Source organism: Pollicipes pollicipes, unplaced genomic scaffold, assembly GCF_011947565.3.
Source record: "Pollicipes pollicipes isolate AB1234 unplaced genomic scaffold, Ppol_2.1 Scaffold_4219;HRSCAF=4965_pilon_pilon_pilon, whole genome shotgun sequence".
In the NCBI taxonomy this organism is placed as follows: domain Eukaryota; kingdom Metazoa; phylum Arthropoda; class Thecostraca; order Pollicipedomorpha; family Pollicipedidae; genus Pollicipes; species Pollicipes pollicipes.
The window spans coordinates 28860003-28881897 of NW_023596448.1; the positions used below are offsets into that span (position 1 = coordinate 28860003).

At 62.1% G+C, this 21895-nt stretch overlaps 1 protein-coding gene across 1 annotated transcript in view; it reads right to left on the bottom strand.

Annotated features, from left to right (window-relative positions):
* Positions 1–7381: 7381 nt before the first annotated feature.
* Positions 7382–21895, bottom strand: part of LOC119095134 (Golgi-specific brefeldin A-resistance guanine nucleotide exchange factor 1-like) — a 46823-nt gene continuing 32309 nt past the window's right edge. Inside the window, 17 exon segments of the mRNA XM_037218018.1 lie at positions 7382–7422; positions 7703–7755; positions 8814–8913; positions 9579–9744; positions 10256–10462; positions 12426–12521; positions 13336–13494; positions 14536–14704; positions 15098–15340; positions 16675–16798; positions 17312–17410; positions 17946–18168; positions 18458–18617; positions 19408–19520; positions 20014–20156; positions 20495–20615; positions 21259–21435. Coding sequence (XP_037073913.1) covers positions 7382–7422; positions 7703–7755; positions 8814–8913; positions 9579–9744; positions 10256–10462; positions 12426–12521; positions 13336–13494; positions 14536–14704; positions 15098–15340; positions 16675–16798; positions 17312–17410; positions 17946–18168; positions 18458–18617; positions 19408–19520; positions 20014–20156; positions 20495–20615; positions 21259–21435 — 2394 coding nt within the window.

Sequence of the window (21895 nt, forward strand, 5' to 3'; positions counted from 1 at the left end):
GTGTTGCGGTTTACACACCACCAGTCTGCTTCGAGCGGGCGCGTGCTACGTTTTTACTGTATTCTGCTACTATGCATTGCGGGCAGAAACACGTGGCTCATCTATCGGCGAAGCGACGCATTTCGTTCTCCCCATTCACGCAAACAATACATCAGACCAACATCATACTGCGCAGACAGGCATCCGCTTGGAAACTCGTGCTCCGCCGCGGTGGGCGTGCGGCACTCGTTAACAGCCAGGTTCCAGTGCATTTAGTACGGAGAGCCGATGAACCCTCATGAGTGATTGTGTCGCCATGCTGCTAAGTTTCCCGCCGCCAGCGCCGGCTGAGCGCCGGGACTGGGGTCACAGAGGTCACAGCTGGGCAGTGACCTCTGGCAGTGACCTCTGGCGCCTGTCTGACCGTTCCTGGCCGCAGTGGCTCTGTCGGTCCGGCCGCTGTCCAGCGGCCGAGGCGGCGACTCTCACCCAGGCCAAAGACACTCCCCGTCAAGATAAGATGAGAACTGTGTTGGGGAGTTAAGCAATAGATGCCGATAGCGAGGAATGTAATTAAAAGATAGCGGCATGAATAGGGCATATGCGGTAAGTGGACGGGCCGCGGTAAGTGCTGGAGGAGAATAATGCAATGAAATTGTCACAGACTGATCTGAGCGGCAGGAGGCATGAGTCATCGTCGTCATGCCAACGGGCTACCGGTGGCGCCATGCATATCAGAATCGACCCTGGCCAGACAGGCCGCCGCTATGTAAAGGATCTGGTCCAGGTCGCCTACCATGGACGGGCTTTGCAGAGGTCTGCGAGAGGTCAGAAACAAAACTACAGAAAAGGTCAGATCGATGAGTCAAGAGCCAAGGCGAGGCGAAGATCAGAAGGCGCGGCAGACCAGTGTCAGTGGCCTGAAAAAGGGGGGCGGGGGCAGCAGCAGACGCTGGCGCCCGTTCTGGTCAGGTCACGCCGACCTCCAGGTTTTGCGGGTCAAAACGTCGTGAGTGGGGGTGGGGGAGGGGGGCGCAGCCGGTGGCGCCAGCGTGCATACCAGTGACGCTTCCCAGCGCTGTTCTAGGCTGTGCAAATGTGCTTGTAGTATTGCGTTGTGCGTGTTAGGCGTGACGTAAGACGGAGCGTACATTTTCACTGTTATTGCCCGCGCTTTTGATTTGTTAGTTCCGTATTGCATCCCCCATCACCCGCTAGGGATTGCAACAGGGACGCTGCCTAGGAGCTAGAATATCCCGAGGGCGTAGTTTGGCAAAGTGAGGTGGGGACTGAACAGTGAAAAAAAATGTTCCAACCTGCCCCAAACAGTGCCAACAAACAGGCATCTCCTAGCTTGTTTGTTGGCTGGAAGGGATTTTGCCCATTTTCTTGGCAAAGTTGGGACTGATGCCCAAGTACTGGGAGGGGGGCTGTAGACCCCCCTAACCGAAAAGGAGGCTGCACCCATGATAGCCAGCGACGGTGCACCAGGCCGGGCAGCAGACGCCCGTGCAGACATGGCCCTGTCGGACGGGCGATACATGGCCCCTTGGAACCACAGTTGACATTAAAGTATCAGGAGACTGTCCAAAACAAAATTGTTACAGACCTATTAGCATAGCATCAAAGCAGAGCCAGCGTTCTCCGCCCTCATGCTGCCACGCTCGCGCAGGAGCAGCAGATGGCTGGATGATAGGGCAGGGCACCAAGCCGACTACGGTCAGCATCGGCCGAGCGGATCGGACGAGACAACGGACGCCGGGCAAGATACTGAGCCACCAGTCCAGCAGACAGTCTCGGAGTGCGAGCCTGAGCCAATCAGTGCCCAGACGAACCGGTGCGGGGCAAAACCCGTGCCAGGCTTCCCCCAGAGAATCCAAAACATATGGCTTTCGAGGAGCTGTGCCTGTCTCGGACCGCGACACGGCGCATGCAAGACAAAGCCTGCGAGAGGGAGCAAGTGGAAGAAAACCAGGTGGGAGCGTCGAGAGAGAGGCGATACTTTCACTGCGATTTTCTCAGTGAACGGGGGCACGGCTGGTATTCTGTACCGGATGACCGAAGTCACCTATATGTGAAAGTAAGAGCAAGAATAAACGGTGGAAAAATTTTCAGCCTGCTTTCCACATCCATCGTTCCCGAGCCATGTCTCCCCCCCCCCCCCCCTCATGCTGACATCAGTCAGACGTGAAATGAGTGTGTGTGGAAACGCCGCGGTGTAATTATCCGTCCGAAGGGATGTAGCCAGCTAGGATTTGGCGAGCGCACCCATCGGCGTGGCGGGTTAGGGTCCCGGGGTCAGGGTCACGCGCCGGGCAGGCCACCTTATAAACGGCACACGGGCTCGTTAGGGCGATCGCGGAGGGGGAAGGGGGGAGTCGTACTGCGTGCACGTGAATAAACACAATGTGCGTCAGTCACACAATGCATGACATTACGGTGAGAAAGCCTGCTGGAAAGCCCTGTCAGCGGTGTGAGCAGAACGGCATGTTCTGTATTTTGTTAGCTTTCACATTCGGCAAGGCGTTAATATACATCTCAGATCACGGTCATTGTGAGTCGATCACCAAGAGACAAAGCTGGCGGGGCTGTTGACAATTCCGTAACCACTCAAGTGCCGGACTGGTAGCTTGCCCCGCCTAAATCCAGACGAGCCACCGAAATATCGCGCATAGTTTGCACGATTTGCACCGCAGGCTATTGAGCACTCATAGTACCCACACCTATTACCCGAATGTCCCCAACCATACACCAGCTCGGCGTCCCCTTGGGCATCCATGTAACCTGCTGTTAGCTCTGTACCTCGGATGGCAAGAAGCAAATAGCTCACCTCACAATGTCCCGCGCAAATAGTTCACCTCACAATGTCCTGTCTTACTCACCAGCGGGCTGACTCCGAGTGCCGGAGGCAATGCTAATATTTACCGCCCGCCAGGACTGATATTGGCTATCCTAGGTATGATGTCTCCGACCCGAGTATTGAATGTTCGATTAAAGCGCCCACCTGGGTTGTTGGACTCAACCGGGGTAACGTATGTTGTCAGGGGCATTTGCGAGATACATTATGCGTTTACACAAGACAGTAGTAAAAGCCTCATTCTCTGTAGAAAACCAGCAGAATAAAAATATAGATATCTTGATATTTCGGTAACATGCCTGCATCGAAATGAATAGAAGAAGCGATAGTCGTTTCCGTAGAAGTCTGTTGCACTTTGCCAGTTTACATGTTGCTACTTTGCTCTTCGTTTCGATAAATGTGTATTGCGCTTTTCCTGCTCGTTTCGATAAAGGCATGTTGCCGAAATATTAACGCAGCTATATCTCCATTCTCCTTGTTTTTTTACGAGGAATAAGGCCATTACTACTGGCTTATCTATAAGCGGAGATGAGTTTGTTTGTCACCAATAAAGCGGGGCTTGCGCGTGCTTCGGGGCGCACGCAGTGGACGAATCTCTGCACGGGGACAAATCAAGACCGCAAGATGAAAACATCTCAACACATACACGCTGAGGCGTACGCGAAATAGCGTAGAAAATGTCTTGGCTAAGACAAAGTGAACCTTTTCAATGAGCGTATTTTGATGAGCTTTAATCGCCGCCGGCGGTTTTCTGCGAGTGGAGAGTTTCCGTGCATGGACTCACCTCCCACAGCGCACAGCAGAAGCAGCACACTGATCTCATAGAGGAAATTCATCGCGGCTGCACTTCCAGCGGGTGCCACTTCCCAACGCGACCGCCGGCAGGGACTGGCGTTAGTTCGCGGGTCGCCCGCCAGGCGGCCGGGCGATCGATAGGGGAAGGAGGACCGATGCTTGACGCTGTTGAGGGGCGGTCCCGGCGGCCCGGGCGCGGTCGCTGCCTGGGCTGGGCCGTTGCCTCCGCCGGGGGCAGACGGTCGCCCCAAAAAACTCCGCTCAGGTGGCGGGGGCGATGGAAACAATGGTAAGAACGGCAACAGACCCGGCATTTTGAACGATGCGGTTGATGAACGTGACTGAAGTTTCTAACACAAATCAAACGCGAGCAAAAGGCGCGGATCTCATGGTAAAGCTCCTAACATTGAGACCTGTGCTTCTGCTTCTGCCTCTGGGCTGAACATGTCGTCAGAGAACCCGCACAATCCCGGCCTGGGCTTTGTATGTGGAGTGCCTTGGTGCCGAAGTGAGCCTGGCATGGTCGTAGTTTGCATTGCGTTTAATTCGAACATTCTGATTGGATGGATCTTTGGGGCCAGCACCCACGCTACCTGGCGTCTGCTGCGTAAAATCAGAGCCAACGCCCAATCGTACAAATCCCCTGATCATCGGCAGAATTCCACGGCTAAGCTTAACGTGTCGTAATGCTCGGCACGCCCCGTCTTGACCGTCGACAAGTGCCCTGACCTTTGCGGCCTGACCTTTGGCGCACCAGCTGCCATCGGCTGCAGGCCATGCCGGTTGGGAACAAATAGCGAGTGTCAAAAGCGATTGGAACCCACCCCGTCACAGGTGGGAAAATTGAAAGGTAAGCGTTCCAACCGAGCTAGTTGTTGAAACGGGCGTTTCTCCACCTTTACCTTTCTGCTTAGTCTCGCAACACCAAGACCCTAACTAAACGGCCATGAACGAACAAAAGAGTTGAAAATGTCTAAAAAAATTTGCCGCCCGCTCTCAGTCCCTGCCTAAAGGTCAATGACCTGTTTTCCTCTCATCAGCCGACAGATGCCTGTCCACTGGCAGTGTGTCCTGCCGTACACGGACAGCCGCCTCTTCTGCGCTCTCGTCTTAGATCCTTGTGCACCGAACATCCCGTGTATGAGGGTTATGATCCTGCAACGGTCGGGTTTGGCCAGTGTGTCAAATTCCCCCGGATTGAAGCGTGCCACGAGGACCGAAATGTCTACAATAAAGTCCGGAAGAGGCCGAAATCAACGAACTTTTGATGTTTGAGTGGAATATCATAAATCTGAGCAGTACAAAACTGACCGACCGAAATCGTCCGCGCAAAAGTGCCCTATTTCATCTAAGATCTTCATTTTTGACACACCGGCCATGACACTCTGACCCCTGGCGGCAGGCCGGCCATGACATGCTGACCCTGGCGGCAGGCCGGCCATGACATGCTGACCCCTGGCGGCAGGCCGGCCATGACACGCTGACCCCTGGCGGCAGGCCGGCCATGACATGCTGACCCCTGGCGGCAGACCGGCCTGGCTTTTGAGCAGTCTTCTGCGGGGAGGCGCGTCCTCCGGCGATGCCGGCAGCGCCAGACAGCCCCGGCAGACAGCTGGCTTTTACACGGCGTTGAGCGGAACAGAAGTCGAAAAGGCAACCCTCAACGTCTGAGGCAATTGTTCCCTCGTGAAAGGTTTTTCATCGGCTCAACTTAATCAGCCCGAAAATGGCCACTGGCTCTGTCGACCGCTGTTTCAGGAAGAAGGCAACAGCATCACACCAACGTTGTGTTTATTAGTCGTTTCCCCGCCTACCCGCCCACCGCGAATAAAATATAGATATTTCAACGACACTTAACACAGCGCACACCTTAAAACAGAAAAACCACGGGTCAATTTCCAGCTACAGTGCTCGTGCAGCACACCTCGCACGGTGACAGGCAGCGCCTCCCTCAGGTGCCATCAGATAACCTGCGAACAGAACCTGGCCCGGACCACCGCCCCCCCCCCCCCCCCCCCCGTGTAACCCCCACGGACGCGGTACTGCACATCGCGTCACTGCCGGCTTCGCCTCCAGCCGCGCGGCGCAGGTGGCGGTCGGCGACGCTCGCGAGCCCCTGGGGGATGGGGGGAGGGGGTGGCGGCGGCTCAACCGACAAACGTCAGCGTTCGTGACCTCCCGGGGCCACCGACGCTCCCTCCTCGCCGCCGACCCGCGCCCGGCGCGGCCCTCCTCGTCACCGCGTGGTCCCGCCGCCCGGCCACACGCTTCACACCCTCAGCGGGCGGCGCGGGCGGCGCAGGCAGCGAGACGGAGCGGATAGCTGCGGCTCTGCCCAGTGTCGCTGCGCTAAAACCGGCTGCACTCGAAGCACATCGCGAGGACCCGTCACTGGCGGCCATTTTGCGTCGCGGCGAGACTCGTGCGGGAATTTCCACCGCGCCTTCGCGACACAGAACATAACTCGACAAGTCGCGGGCGTCTATTGCTGGCACCATCCAGACATCGCCTTCGCCCGCGGCTGGCACGCGACCCGATCGTGAACAGCGCCGCCCTGGTGGACCGCGATGAGGCGTTGATTCACCACCGGCCCCAACAGATGGGACGGCTATCGCCGAGCGGTCGGTGCACGCTCATCTGCTGAAGAAGTCGTCGGTGCTCTGAAAGGAATGGAAATAATCAGTCCTGGACGTCTGGACTAAAAAGGGACGACGAATCTGGACGACGAATCAGTCATCAGTCCTGGACGTCCATCACGTCACGGCAATGCTGGGTGAGACGGCCACCCGTTTCCCATTCAGCAAACCAACACTCCAGCACCACCGAATGCGCTCCGCTGGCCGTGTCTCCACCACATAGACGTCCGACGACAAGGCACGAGGTAGTGTGTATCGACTAAACTCCAGATGTGACAGTGATGACCGTTACCTGGCAACCATTCACACGACAACCAGCCAGAGGTTCATAACAGGACGAAAGAACACGAGAAAATATATTTTGGAAAATATATTTTGGTAGCGCATTCATCTACTGATTACTATATAATATTTACGAAAGTCCTACTGGAGGTCAGTGTGACATAGTGGTCTCCACAACAGTGCAGTACTTTAGGTCCTGGGTTATGAGGTTGTGACCTGAAGAAGTGTTAGCGACAATATTCCGTTGTTTTGAATGTTCTGGGGTTATAGGCACCAGCTGATTGCCGCTGATTGATTGCTGTTCTGGGGTTATAGGCACCAGCTGATTGATTGCTGATTGCCACCCTGAAAGCCGACGACCGTTCCAGGTCACGGTCCAAAGAGGCGTGTTCCGAAGGTTTGCAAAACCATGTTCATAAAAACGGAAACCTTGAATGGCGGTGTCAGCGTCAGCTTCCATTGCACCGGACATCAACACAAACAGGGATACAATGGCACTGATCTGAATGCCATCCGCTGCGAACACTGTGGAAAACACCACAGTCGCTTCGAAGTGAGCGAGGGCCCCAGCCCTCTCACCGCAGCGGCCTCCATCCGGAACATGGGCAAGCCGTCGGCCTGCGGCGGCGGGCCAGCTGTCGCTGCTGACGTCACGGCGCCGTCAGCTGGCGCCGAGCTGACGTCGCCTGCGGCCGGGCGCTGAGGCGGCACTGCCGGCGGCACGAGAGCAGGCTCGGAGGAGGAGGAGGAGGAGGCGGGCGGCGCTATCGGCGACGCCGCCGGCTGGGCGGAGGGCGGTGAGGCGGGTGTGACCAAAGGCACAGACGGCGCGTCAGGAGAGTAGGTGGGAAGCATCACCAAAGGCACGGCGGGCTGCTCGGAGGCCAGGCCCGGCGGCGACACCCCAGAGGCGCGGCGGACAGCTCCAGCCCCGCGCTGTGGCCGGCCGCCACCGGCCCGGCCGCCTGCTCCTGCGCCGCAGCCCGCTCCGTCCCCAGCGCCGGCCCGCCGGCCGTCGGCACGGTCGGCAGCGGCTGCAGGAACACGGGCACCGGCGACGGCCCGGCCGACAGAGTCATCAGCGGCAGCGACGGCGGCTGGGCCGACGGCGGCGGCGGCGGCGCCGCGGGGGCCGGCGCCGGCGGCAGCGGCGAGTGTAGCACCACGGCCGGCGCCGGCGGCACCAGCTCCTCGTGGTGCAGCGGGCTGTGGCACACGGGGGACGGCCGTCACCGGAGAGGCCTCGGCGCGCGGCCAGGGGCGCGGTCAGGGCCAGCACACGCGGAGGGAGGGAGGGAGGGAAGAGGAAGGGAAGAAGGAGAAAGGGAAGGAGGGAGAAATGGAGGAATAGAGGGATGAATGGAGGGATAGGGAAAGAGAGGAGGGAGAAAGGGAGGAAGATGGGAAGGGAGGGAGGCAGAAAACGAAAGGGAGGACGGAAAGAGAGGGAGAGAGAGAGGGGGGAGGGAGGAGAGAGAGAGGGGACAGAGAGAGGGAGAGAGAGAGAGAGATCAGGGTCAGCATTGTGGTACCGAATCCACTGCCAGAGCAGAGTGATGAGTTCAGAGGGCAGGAAAGGAGGGAGAGGTGAGCAGGAGATGTCAGCAGCCAAAGGTCATATGTCGGAGGTTAAGAATGAGGTCAGAGGACCGCTTTCTCGCACGCCAGAACCCCAACACCAGAGTCACCCAACAGGGGGACAAAAGGTACGCCAGGCAGCCGAGATGAGCCGGCTGACCGCAGAACAAACACGCACAGTGTCCGCAGTACAGGCGCTGCGCCCCTGCCCGCTACGTGTATAGCCAACACTCCAACATGACGACACACATACGAACCCATCTACCATTGATTAACCCGGCTCATTGTCAGTAACGTCCATGTCAACACACCGCCAGCGTGCGACAGGAGCGGCCGGGGGGGGGGGGGGGGGAGAGGGGCGGCCGCTGCGCCGCTGACCAGCCAGTGTGACGCACCCACCCGGCCGGCCGCACCTCCCTCATACTGGGCGCTCACCTGGCCGGCCCGCACCTCCCTCATACTGGGCGCTCACATGGCCGGCCGCACCTCCCTCATACTGGGCGCTCACATGGCCGGCCGCACCTCCTCATACTGGGCGCTCACATGGCCGGCCGCACCTCCTCATACTGGGCGCTCAACTGGCCGGCCGCACCTTCCTCATACTGGGCGCTCACCTGGCCGGCCGCACCTCCCTCATACTGGGCGCTCACCTGGCCGGCCACACCTGCCTCATACTGGGCGCTCACCTGGCCGGCCGCACCTCCCTCATACTGGGCGCCACGGTCGGCTGCGGCTCGGCGCCCGGTGACCTCAGGTCAGCTCCGCTCGCGGTCGTCTTGATCTCGTCTGAAAACGGAGACATCCGCTGGTGACGCCACGCAGTCCACGCCGGCCGGACGGCAGGCGACGGCGGGCACTCGACAAGCGGGGAACCATGACGATCCGACGAGCCCCGCACAGCACACGATAAACGGCGACGATACGGCGGCGGTTCAGGCCCAATGGCGTCGTAACTGCCGGGGCACTTGTGCCACGGAGCGTCGCCTCAACGAACCTCGTCCTTGAGACCGTCGCCTGAACTTCCGCTTACAGGATAAAGGGCACAGATCAGGCCATCCGCGCTGCCGTGCTTCCAGGCGTGCCGGATTGGCGCGCGTCGGTTCGAGTTCGATGCCGCGGCCAGTGGCAGAGGCACACGTACCACCCGGTGGCACAGCGATGCACGCACCAGCCGCTGGTACAACGGTACACGCCATGCGCGGAGGGTGATGCTGGCGCGTCACTGCAGCGGCCTCGACCGCCTGGCTACGATCTGGCCGGCGGCCGACACGTGTAAGCGAGCGGCGCCGGCCGCCACAGAGGCGAACACGGCGGCGTTACCAGAGGGCCGCAGACGGCGGAGCACGCCCACCGAGCCGCCGGCTGAGCCGCCAGCTAGCCGGTGCGGTAATCCGTGTGTCCGGAGCGGGTCTGTGTGCGCCTCTGGTCCGTCGACACATCACCGCACGTACTGGGCGGGTGGTTCCTGAAGACTTCCTCGCGCAGCGTCGGCAGGAAGGTGTCGATGCGGTCCCAGGTGATGGCCCAGAGCTGGGTGAAGCCCTCCGACGTGTGGAAGATGCCGGCCGTCTCCATCACCAGCAGCATGTTCTTCATCGACTCCGGGATCGCCTCGTGCTGCGGCCGGACACAACAGTCAGGCGCCGCGCCGCCGGGGGCTGCACTCACGCGTGCCAGGTGGACAGACGTGTGCCCGACAGGCCGGGCCGACGGGCGGCGGGGAAACACGTATGTCTGAGTGGATACGGCAGCCAACTGTGAGGTTATTACGGAGAGTCTCGTCACCCGGCCCAGCTCCGGTGGCCACACCTCACAACTGCTGCCACAGACGCCAGGGCACGCCCGTCATCCAGCATGCAGACAGCACACCACCCACCGTTGCCTCTCCCCCCCCCCCCCTCGCCCCGGCCCGGAACCGGAACACTGAAGCCGGAGCCGAAACCTGAGCCTCGACTTGAACCTCAACCCACCCCTGGCCTCGGTCCTGACACCAACACTTACCCTGACCCCGACTCCGACTCCGACTCCGACTCCGACTCCGACTCCGACTCCGACTCCGACTCCGACCCCGACCTTGACCCGAACCCCGACCCTGACCCCGACCCCGACCCCTCAGCACAGGACGCACCAGCAGGTCGGCCCGGTCGGCGTGCAGGTACTTGTCCATGAAGTCGAGGATGGTGAGCCAGAGCGCCGTGAAGGTGGGCAGCGACAGCAGCGGCGTCAGGTGCTGCAGGAACACCTTACACAGCAGCGTGGCTGCCCGCATCCGCGTCTCCTCCAGCCCCGCCGCCGGCGACGGCTCCAGCAGCTTCGCCAGCAGCGGGAACAGCACCTGCAGGACGCCGTGAGGTGAGCTAGACAACTGGAGTTATACGACGCCAGCAGAGCCGGACGCAGAGCAGGACCGTTCCGCGTTTGTGCGGCAGTCGGAGGCTCGGCGCAGGGCGGAACATCGCAGTTTGCACGGCGCCCATCAGACGGCGGGCCGGCCCAGGTCAGGGTTTGTACGGCAACTTCATTATGGCGGAAGGGGGCGGGCGAGCACACGTCTTGGCTTGCGGGGAGCATGACAGGCGGGGATGGGACAGGCCGTGGGCAGGCGGAGAGGCGGGGATGGGACAGGCTGTAGGCAGGCGGGGAGGTGGGGGTGGGCCAGACGGTTGGCAGGCGAGGGGGCGGGGATGGGACGGGCTGTGGGCAGACGGGGAGGTGGGGATGGGCCAGACTGTGGGCAGGCGAGGGGGCGGGGATGGGACAGGCTGTGGGCAGGCGGGGAGGCGGGGATGGAACGGGCTGTGGGCAGACGGGGAGGTGGGGATGGGCCAGACTGTGGGCAGGCGGGGAGGCGGGGACGGGACAGGCTGTGGGCAGGCGGGGAGGTGGGGATTGGACGGGCTGTGGGCAGGCGGGGAGGTGTGGATGGGACGGGCTGTGGGCAGGCGAGGAGGCGGGGATGAGACGGGCTGTGGGCAGGCGGTGAGGTGGGGATGGGACAGGCTGTGATCAGCCGGGGAGTACACGGCGTCTGACGGGGTAGCAGGGCCACGCTAATGCCAAGCCAGAGTCGGTTCACATCACCAGAGCCCCTGCACAAGCGCGTGCTCAGGGAAGCCGCCAACTCCACTCAGACCAGGGCTAGTGTGGCAGGGCACGCTCAGACTGGGTCCAGTCAGCCGGCGAACACTACCGTGACCTTTCTGAGCTAGAACTGTTTCCGAGTTACGCAGGTAGACCGTTGCGCCACAATGCATTGACCTTGACATAAGCCCGATCCAAGGCGAGGGCCACCTTACGGCATCTCACCTATGGTGGCATTTCAGTACATAGAGTTGAGGCCTACGACATAACACAAGACCGGCAGCAGTTCGCGTGTTGGCTGCAAACGAGCTATTTGGGGATGCGAATATTCTACCCGTCCAACAAAGCGAAAACAGTGCGACGAAGACCTTTTGTGGCGGGCTTGATCCCCGTGGCTTGCATTTATTTTCATTCCAAACCACTTCACTCCCATCCCATCCATTTGCTGGTGAGTTTCGCCGTCGACCAGCGGCTTCAAGTTGTGGCTTTCGATCTAAAGCACTGTGTTTCGTTTCTTCATTACATTCTCTTTAGAAAGAACCTCACAGAACTGAACTACGAATCTGCGCAAGTTCAAATTGTGTCGCATGAATGCTTTCAACAGATGAAGCAGTTCAACCGACGCACCTACTAGCACAGCACTGACGAATACACACCTTCAGCGGAACAAGCCGATTTCTCGCCCGTGTACTTACACGTCGTGGTCCCAAAAAGCGCACACTTGTGGCTTCACCCCATGAAGCCAGGCCCTGATGGAGCAGACCAGGAGACCACCAGCCCCGGCAGTGCGCCCGCCTCTCCCCCTCCCGTGGCGCGCCGCCGCCCCGGCCCGCGGGGCTGGCTGTTCAAGTGCGGAACGCTCGGCCCCACCCACCGCCGCCACGCGTCGGCCGCTCTGCGCCGGCTGAGTCGCACGCGAGTCCCGGACCGCCACGCGTCCTGCCTGAAAACATCACATGTGGGCGTGCGTGCGAGCGTGCGTGCGTGTGGGCGTGCGTGCGAGCGTGCGTGCGTGCGTCCGTGCGAGCGTCCGTGCGTGCGTGCGTGCGTGCGTGCGTGCGTGCGTGCGTGCGTGCGTGGCGTGCGTGCGTGCGTGCGTGCGTGCGCGCGTGCTTGCGTGTGTCGGGGAAGCGTGTGGCCGCGTCCGGGGTTCGCGAGCGGGCGGGTGGAGCGTGCAGCGCCGTCCGAGCGCAGCCCAGAGCGGACGTCAAACTGACCTTGTGGAAGCAGGCCTCCCACTCAGTTGGCGCCAGCGCCTGCAGGTCGTGCACCAGCAGAGAGCGCTGCAAGTAGGTCACGGCGCTGGCTCGCACCTGCCGCCCGAACGAGGTCAGGTCAAGGCCAGGTCAGGGTCAGGGTCGCGGCGAGGTTCGGCGGCTCGGTCAGCCGCTCGAACTCACTACAGAGCATGAAATTGAAACACGGCTCAGCGCTGTCCGCCCTCCTCAGGTCGCAGGGCGCTCCCTCCTCAGGTCACAGGGCGCTCCCTCCTCAGGTCGCAGGGCGCTCCCTCCTCAGGTCGCAGGGCGCTCCCTCCTCAGGTTCCAGGGTGCTCCCTCCTCAGGTCGCAGGGCGCTCCCTCCTCAGGTCGCAGGGCGCTCCCTCCTCAGGTCGCAGGGCGCTCCCTCCTCAGGTCCCAGGGTGCTCCCTCCTCAGGTCGCAGGGCGCTCCCTCCTCAGGTCGCAGGGCGCTCCCTCCTCAGGTCACAGGGCGCTCCCTCCTCAGGTCGCAGGGCGCTCCCTCCTCAGGTCACAGGGCGCTCCCTCCTCAGGTCACAGGGCGCTCCCTCCTCAGTCACAGGGCGCTCCCTCCCTCAGGTCGCAGGGCGCTCCCTCCTCAGGTCACAGGGCGCTCCTCTTGGGTCGCTTCAAGATCAGTGCTTGATTATCAATGATCAACGTTGTCAGAGTCGGGAAAACTTACATGGCAGACAAATTAACCGAAAAACATAACATACGACACATGAACATACTTAATCGAAATAAAATCGGTGGCCCATGAAGCCCTTCCCTCACATACCACCCGAAGCGCCATGTCCAACGGCTCGGCCGTCACCAACGGGACGCGAGCCTGCCTCCGGCCTGTCGTCCCGTCACCTCCCCTCTGCCCGGCCCCTCTCCGGCTGACCTGGCGCCGGGGGTCGCAGCATAGGCGTGCGATGCCCTGCAGCAGCGGGCACCAGCCTCCCTCCCACAGGCTGTCCAGCTGACCGCGGCGGCTGGGCTCGCTGAACCAGCCGAAGATGTGGGCCGCCCGCGTGTGCAGCGTGTGCATCAGGTCCAGCAGCTGGAGACGGCCGCCACACACAGCCGTCACGGGGGAGGACACGGGACGTGAGAGACGGGAGGTCCAGCAGCTGGAGACGGCCGCCACATACAGCCGTCACGGGGGAGGACACGGGACGTGAGAGACGGGAGGTCTAGTAGCTGGAGACGGCTGCCACACACAGCCGTCACGGGGGAGGACACGGGACGTGGGAGACGGGAGGTCTAGTAGCTGGAGACGGCTGCCACACACAGCCATCACGGGGGAGGACACGGGACGTGGGAGACGGGAGGTCTAGTAGCTGGAGACGGCCGCCACACACAGCCGTCAAGGGGGAGGACACGGGACGTGGGAGACGGGAGGTCTAGTAGCTGGAGACAGCCGTCACGGGGGAGGACACGGGACGTGGGAGACGGGGGTCCAGCAGCTGGAGACGGCCGCCACACACAGCCGTCAAGGGGGAGGACACGAGACGTGGGAGACGGGGGTCCAGCAGCTGCAGACGGCCGCCACACACAGCTGTCACGGGGGAGGACACGGGACGTGGGAGACGGGGTCCAGCAGCTGACAACAGTGGGAAAACGGAGAACATGCGGAAGTCGTGTATGACAGTTGGCGACAAAGCCCATACACATTGCCCTGAGAATCACGTAATAGCAATGACACAATACAGAATCACAACTGTTTTGTACCAATAGCTTCTTCGACCGGCCCCAAGCACCGTACCACAGAGCAGTGCAGCGGGACCACTGGGACAATCTGCTGGTCTGCCTGGTCTGTCTGCTGACCTCCACTGCTGACCTGTCACCTGTCACTATGTGCACTGACCCACACTGTCATTTGGTGGTGCCAGACCACCTTCTCTGACATGTGCGGTGAACTCCACCCACTGACCCGGGAGACCTGATCTGCCTTATCTGACCTTACCTGACCTGATCTAGATGACCACCTGCCGGTACCCCCGTTCTCGTGATCCGACGTGATCTAAACCACCCTAATCTGACGTAACTTCCGCTGGCATGCCGCCGTCGTGACCCGCCTCGTGACCTGACCCGTCCTGACCTGTATGGCGATCTGGTGGTAGCCGGCCGGCAGCTCGGCCTCCGAGTCGCTCTCGTCGGCGTCGTAGTTGCGGGCGGTGGTGGCGGCGGCGGCGGCGGCCGGCGGGGGGCGGCCCTCGTCCCGGCGGCGGCCGCGCCTCTTACGGCCCGGCCCAGCTGACGGCGCCGGCCTGCCGCACACACACGCATAAAGGTCATTGGCCACTGGTCACTGGCCACTGGTCAGAGGTCACTGGTCACTGGTCAGAGGTCACCGGTCACTGGTCAGAGGTCACTGGTCACTGGTCAGAGATCACCGGTCACTGGTCAGAGGTCACTGGTCAGAGATCACCGGTCACTGATCAGAGGTCACTGGTCAGAGGTCAGAGGTCACAGGTCACAGGTCGCTGGTCACAAGTCACAGGTCACAGGTTAGAGGTCACAGGGTGCTGGTCACTGCTCAGAAGTCACTGGTCATTGGTCAGAAGTCAGAGGTCACAGGTCACTGGTCACTGGTCACTAGTCACAGGTCACAGGTTGAATATCACAGCTCACCGGTCCGAGGTCAGTCTCACCCCCCTCACCTGTTAGCCGCCAGACGCGCCTGCAGCCCAGCCTCCACGAACGTGCGCAGACACTGGACGCACGGCTGGAAGTTGTCGGCCGTGATGTAGGCGGCGTCGCGGATCAGGAAGGCCAGACTGTCGGCCGCCTTGGCGAACGACACCGGGTCGTGGAAGAGCACCTCCCGGTCGTGCGTGATGTTGAACTGGTTGACGGGCAGTGCGCGCATCTGCAGCGGCTCGATCTCACCCTCCGCGGCCCACCTGCCGATGACACAGAGTAAGGTCACACACCGTCTGCCCCGGCCCACCTGCCGACAACACAGAGTAACGTCACACACTGTCCGGCCCGGCCCACCCGCCGACGACACAGAGTAACGTCACACACCGTCTGCCCCGGCCCACCTGCCGACAACACAGAGTAACGTCACACACCGTCTGCCCCGGCTCACCCGCCGACAACACAGAGTAACGTCACACACCATCTGCCCCGGCCCACCTGCCGACAACACAGAGTAACGTCACACACTGCCCGGCCCGGCCCACCTGCCGACAACACAGAGTAACGTCACACACTGCCCGGCCCGGCCCACCTGCCGACAACACAGAGTAACGTCACACACCGTCTGCCCCGGCCCACCCGCCGACAACACAGAGTAACGTCACACACCGTCTGCCCCGGCCCACCCGCCGACGACACAGAGTAACGTCACACACTGTCCGGCCCGGCCCACCTGCCGACAACACAGAGTAAGGTCACACAACCGTCTGCCCCGGCCCACCCGCCGACGACACAGAGTAACGTCACACACTGTCCGGCCCGGCCCACCCGCCGACGACACAGAGTAACGTCACACACTGTCCGGCCCGGCCCACCTGCCGACAACACAGAGTAAGGTCACACACCGTCCGACCCGGCCTGGGCTGTACTGAGCCACAGCCCCCTACCACCGCCTCTGCCGCACCACGTCAGCATGGTCTGGTACTGCAAAGAAGTCACTAACCAGTAGCAAATTTAGTAGATCAGAAAATGGTGTTGATATGCTCACACGGCCAGCCTCACGTTAAGAAACACGCTTCAAACCATTTAAAACGACTTCTAAAATGTTTACCTGTGAAATAATTTTTGCGTGGCGATTTTTCAGGGACGTTTTAGCTTTAATAGCAGGAGCGCAACGCCGTCGTTCAAGAGTCAAAGATCAAACGCTGTTTCTGAGAGCAGTAGGAAGTATAACTTTCTGGTTTCTTTCTGGTACACTGGGAGGTCTTAGCACATCAGTACATCGCGGGTCCTCCTTGGGGCTCATACCAGTTGTCGGCTCCCCCCCCCCCCTCCCCCTTCCCTCTTCGCTGATGGCATCAAAACCAGACGCAAACGGCTTGACTCTGCTTCTGTGACAACAATCTATCCCGCCCCCGCCCCACCCTCAGTCCACTACTGGCATACACCGCTGCGGCTGCCGGGCACCACAGGAGGCTGGTGCGGCACCTCCCCGCGCCCGCCGGCTGGGGCCGGTGTCCCGCCCCGCCCCAGCGTCAGGTCAGCGCCTCGGCGCGGCCGCCCGCCGCTGACAGCGGTGACCTGTTGACCTGCTGACCGGCTACTGACCAGGATCCAGCCGCCGGTGCCGGCGGGCCGGGTCTGCTCGGAGGCCACGCGACCCGACAGCTCCGACATGCTGTGGAATGGTGCTCCCTGCGGCCGGAGGCCCGGCTGCTGACCTGGGGGCACACAGAGGTCAGACAGGAGTTATACAGGTGTCACACAAGGGTCAGACAGATGTCAGATGGGTTCATAGTGGTCCCACCAGGGTCAGACAGAGGTCACCTAGAGGTCACGCAGGGGTCGCATAGGGGTCACACAGCGGTCAAAGGTCACGTAGGTGGACAGGAGCATGAGAACAAAGTCACGTGCTTTGAGGCAAGAGTCGACATACGACAGAACCCTGCACTGACGGGCATAGCGCTCACTCCAGTCAGAAGCCTGCAGCGGTTGCCGGGATAGCCAAGCCACGCCGGTGAAACTGATCAGTGGCCATGCCGGCAACGACTACATCACACAACCGGTACCCGCAGTCGCAAAAAACCTGCACCGCATATGACGCATCTCTTCCCCACGGCCAATGCTGGGACAGCCGGCGCCAGCGAGTGGTGCCCCAGCCCGCCTTAACCCCACGGTCCGGTGTGTGGCCGGTGGCGGCGCCAGAGAGGAGGCGGCGCCGGCACCGCGCTCACCTCTTGGCTCGTACAGCTCCGAGTCGCTGTAGCACTTGTCCGACGCGTTACCCGAGTCTTGCGTGCCGTCGCTGGCCACCTGCTCCGTGTCGGAGACGGCTGCAATACAGGCGGGGATCCGGTCAGGTCAGGTCAGGTCAGGTCAGGTCAGGTCAGTTCAGGTCAGGTCAGGTCGGGTCAGGGCGGGTTAAGACGCGACCATCAAATAGGTTCCGCAGGTACTATTAAATCGATACAGTGCACACAGATGAGTGGATTACATACCAGTTCAGTCTGGTCAATTTACCAGAGGTGAGCACCTGTGTGAACGGTGTGATGGCGCGAATCACCTCGGAGCTGATTCACACGTCTCAGTTACACAGCACGGGCCACTATCCCAAACACACCGCTCTCAGCGGATGAAACACGGGTTAAACAAGACCGCCAATCAGACTCGAAACACCGCCGACAGTTCGTCACGTGACACCAGCGCTCGAGAGTGGCCTCGCGTACATGACCCCGTGGCCTCCCCCGACCCCTTGACTGACCTCACGTGCATGAAACCGTGGCAGTGACCGCTACGGAACCCTCTCGTGACCCCGTGAGTGACCTTCACGTGCCCGTTACGAAGAGCTCTGATGACCGTGTGACTGACCTTGCGCCTCCGCCGGCACCGCCTCGCCAGCCACCACGGCCGGCGGCCGGGCGCCGGCGCCCACGCACTCCAGCAGCGTGAAGAGCACGGCCCAGTCGGCGGCGGCCGTCACCGAGCCGGCGGCCGTCCGCAGCAGCTGGTGCAGGCCGGCTGTCGCCTGCCGGCTCACCTGCTGCAAGCAGCTACCGCGCAGCAGCAGCAGCATGCGCAGCGACTGCAGCACCTGGCGACGGCGCGGCGGCGGCCGGTCAGGCGCAGGGACGGCTGGGGAGGGGAGGGGGAGCGCTCCTGCGGCGGCCGGTCAGGCGCAGGGACGGCTGGGGAGGGGAGGGGGAGCGCGCTTCGCCGTGCGCACAACAGGAACGAGTGTAAAGGGACCGTGATCGACACCGAAAACGACAACGAAGACACAAGACCGAGATTCCCTAGCAACACGACAGCGTTGCGACGGGTACACGGACCTGGCAGGTGCCGCCCGGTACCGTGGCCGGCCACCGCGCCGCCGTGCGTACCTGGCAGGTGAGCTCCTCGCGCCGCACCAGCCGGATGACCAGTCTGATGAGGCCCACCATGCCGCGCTCCATCAGCTGGCTGTGGTGTGACGCCGACGCCGACATCACCACCGAGTAGATGTGGTTGCGCACCGACTGCCACAGCGGCGCCGCGCGGTCCCTGCCGAGCCGGCGGGACGGGGCTGTCACCAGTGGTGTTTGGTGCCGATACAGAAGCAGCAACGGGACCGTCACCAGTGGTGCACGGTGTCGAGACAGCAACAACGGGGCTGTCACCAGTGGTGTTTGGTGCCGAGACAGCAGCAACAACCGGACCGTCACCAGTGGTGCACGGTGCCGAGACAGCAACAACGGTGTCGTCACCAGTGGTGCTACGGTTCCGAGACAACAACAACGAGACCGTCAGCAGTGGTACTGCAACGGTGGAGGGGAGACGGAAGGCACACTTTGATACTCATCAATGGTGCACACCGCGGAGAGAGGCGCACCACGGAGTCACCAGTGGTGAACAACGGGGAGGGAGGCACACCGCTGAGTCACCAGCGGTGCACACTGGCAGAGGCGCACCACGGACCCACCAGTGGTGCGCACCGGGGAGAGAGGCAAACCATTCAGTCACCAGTGGTGCTGCCGCCTCGGGCGCATTCAGCACCAACACTCTTACAGTCACCCGTGGCAGCCAATTGTCATCATAATGGACTGCATTGAACGAAAGCTAAAGGCAGATAGGCTTTGCTAGGTCTGACCAGTCGAGCTAACTTCCCATTAACGCATTAAGACTGGGCAATCAAACATGAGGCTTGATTGCATCTAATGAAAAGTTGTATGCACGTGGGTAAGGTGGCTAACGGACTTTCCGCCAAATAGGACGATGAACCATCAACACACGGAAGCGGCGGGCGGCGGCGGCGGCGGCGGCGGCGGCGGCGGCGGCGGCGACGGGCACTGACCGGTTCTGGATGACCACCTTGATGAGGATCTCGAGGAAGAACGAGGCCGAGTCCTCGTCGAAGCTGGAGCCCTGCGCGGGGCCGTCCGGGCCGTGGCTGGCCAGGATCAGGGCCTGATGTGGCGGAGAGGCGTCAGGCAGACAGCACGGGAGCGGGCGGGCGGCGGCCGCCACCGACGGCGACAAGCACCACCACACAGATCATGCGCATCGTGAAAGATCCAGTAACGCAACGCAGCGGATCTTCCGCGCACACAGGTCCATTCCGCCGTGGTCAGAGATTGAAGCAGCGACGTCGCTTGCCGTGATGCGCCGCCTGACCATGGCCCACCGACGGCTGCCATCACATCACGGCGTCGCGAGCGCGCCCTAACATCGGTCAGCCCTCGCCGTCCACGCGTGCTCTGCCATGACATGTATACATTGACCCTCCCCTCGTTCTACCCCCCGCTCCATCCAGCCTCCCCTGACCACCTCGTGCAGCGAGTCCAGCCGCCGGCGTCCCCCCCCCCCCCCCACGCCCCCGCTAACCGCCGCTTTCCTCGCTCGCACCATGTCATGACACACACCACATCACGTCACGTCACGATGACCTCACGCTGTGTACCTTGACCAGCTCGTGCAGCGAGTCCATGCGCAGGAACTTGGACTCGGTGACGAGCAGCTCCGGGTGACACTCGCGGATGACGCGCTGAGCGCGCGCCTTGTGCTCCACGTCCTCCGGCGACGGCTGCTTGGCCACCTGAGACTCTGCGGCCAGACGGGCAGGTCAGGGCAGGGAAGGTTAGGGCAGAGCAGGGCAGGTCCCGGTGGGGCAGGGCAGGGCAAGGTAACGCAGGGCTGGTCACAGCAGGGCAGGGCAGGGCAGGTCACGGCAGGGCAGGGCAGGATAGTGCAGGGCAGGGAACGCCAACAACGCAGGTAGTGTTTTGCACACTACCTTCACCAAGAGTGTTTTCATTTATTCACTCACGGCAGGGTTGCGTCACGCATGGTTACTTGTTAAAGCCCGACGAGTGTCCGTGTTCCCAGCGCTCCACTCTCTCCTGTCCCGTCCAGGGAGCATCCCCCCGCCGGCCGTGCCGTACCTGTGCCGAGCGCGATGTACGAGTACAGCGAGCTGAGCAGGCTGGTCTCCGGCCGCTGTGTGACGGCCGCCGGCTCCCGCAGCAGGCTGACCCGGCCCGTCCGGCTCAGGAAGTCCTCCGCCTGACGACAGGCGGCGTCAGACAGGCGGCGGCGGACAGGCGGCGGTGGACAGGCGGCGGCGGACAAGCGGCGACAGACAGGCGTCACGTCAGACAGGCGTCACGTCAGACAGGCGGTGGCGGACAGGCGCGGGACGAACAGGCGCAGGCGAACAGGCGTGGGACGAGCGGGTGTGGGAGAACGGGCACAGGGTAGGCAGCCACAGGGGAAGGTCAGAAGAGTTCACACACAGGGAACACAAGCACATGGGTACGGACAAGATCGACGAGTTGGTTATCATCGCTGTCTGGCCCATTGTGACCAAAGCATTCGGAAAAAAGCATACATGTTGGGTGAGCAATGATCACAAAAGCGGCCTACACGCCTGTGTAATTTGTCATGGCCAAAATGCGTTGGTTTCAAAAAGGCTGCTTGTGGCCAACTTCTGGTCGATTGCTGCCGCCGTTCGGAACTATCTTCCAAGAGCGACGGCAGCAAACAGCAGCTGACAACCGACCGTGACGATCGATCAACGGCCTGACCGTGACAAACGCAGTCAGTAGTCCGCCCAGACCTCGCGTTCCCAGGATGACCTCCCGACCCCTTGGAAATGCCCTTCTGACCCCGCATGGCCCCCTCCTGACCGGCTGGCGGCGGCTCTGACCTCGGTGACCTCCGTCGACAGCAGGCGGCAGCGGTACAGCTGCAGCAGACAGTCCAGCAGGTTGCGCCAGCCGTCGCGCAGTATGTCCGCGTGCCGGTGCGTCAGCGTGAAGACGGTGCGGGCCGCCAGCTGGGCCTTCGTGTTGGCGCCGAACGACAGCACCAGGCTCTCCGGGCTCTGGGGACGACCGCCGGCGCCGGGTAAGCGGGGTGACCGCCGGGTAAGCGGGGTGACCGCCGGGTAAGCGGGGTGACCGCCGGGTAAGCGGGGTGACCGCCGGGTAAGCGGGGTGACCGCCGGGTAAGCGGGGTGACCGCCGGGTAAGCGGGGTGACCGCCGGGTAAGCGGGGTGACCGCCGGGTAAGCGGGGTGACCGCCGGGTGAGTGGGGTGACCGCCGGGTGAGTGAGGTGACCGCCGGGTGAGTGGGGCGACCGCCGGGTGAGTGGGGTGACGGAGCCGGGTGAGTGGGGTGACCGCCGGGTAGGCGGGGTGACCGCCGGGTGAGTGGGGTGACCGCCGGGTGAGTGGGGGTGACCGCCGGGTGAGTGGGGCGACCGCCGGGTGAGTGGGGTGACGGAGCCGGGTGAGTGGGGTGACCGCCGGGTAGGCGGGGTGACCGCCGGGTGAGTGGGGTG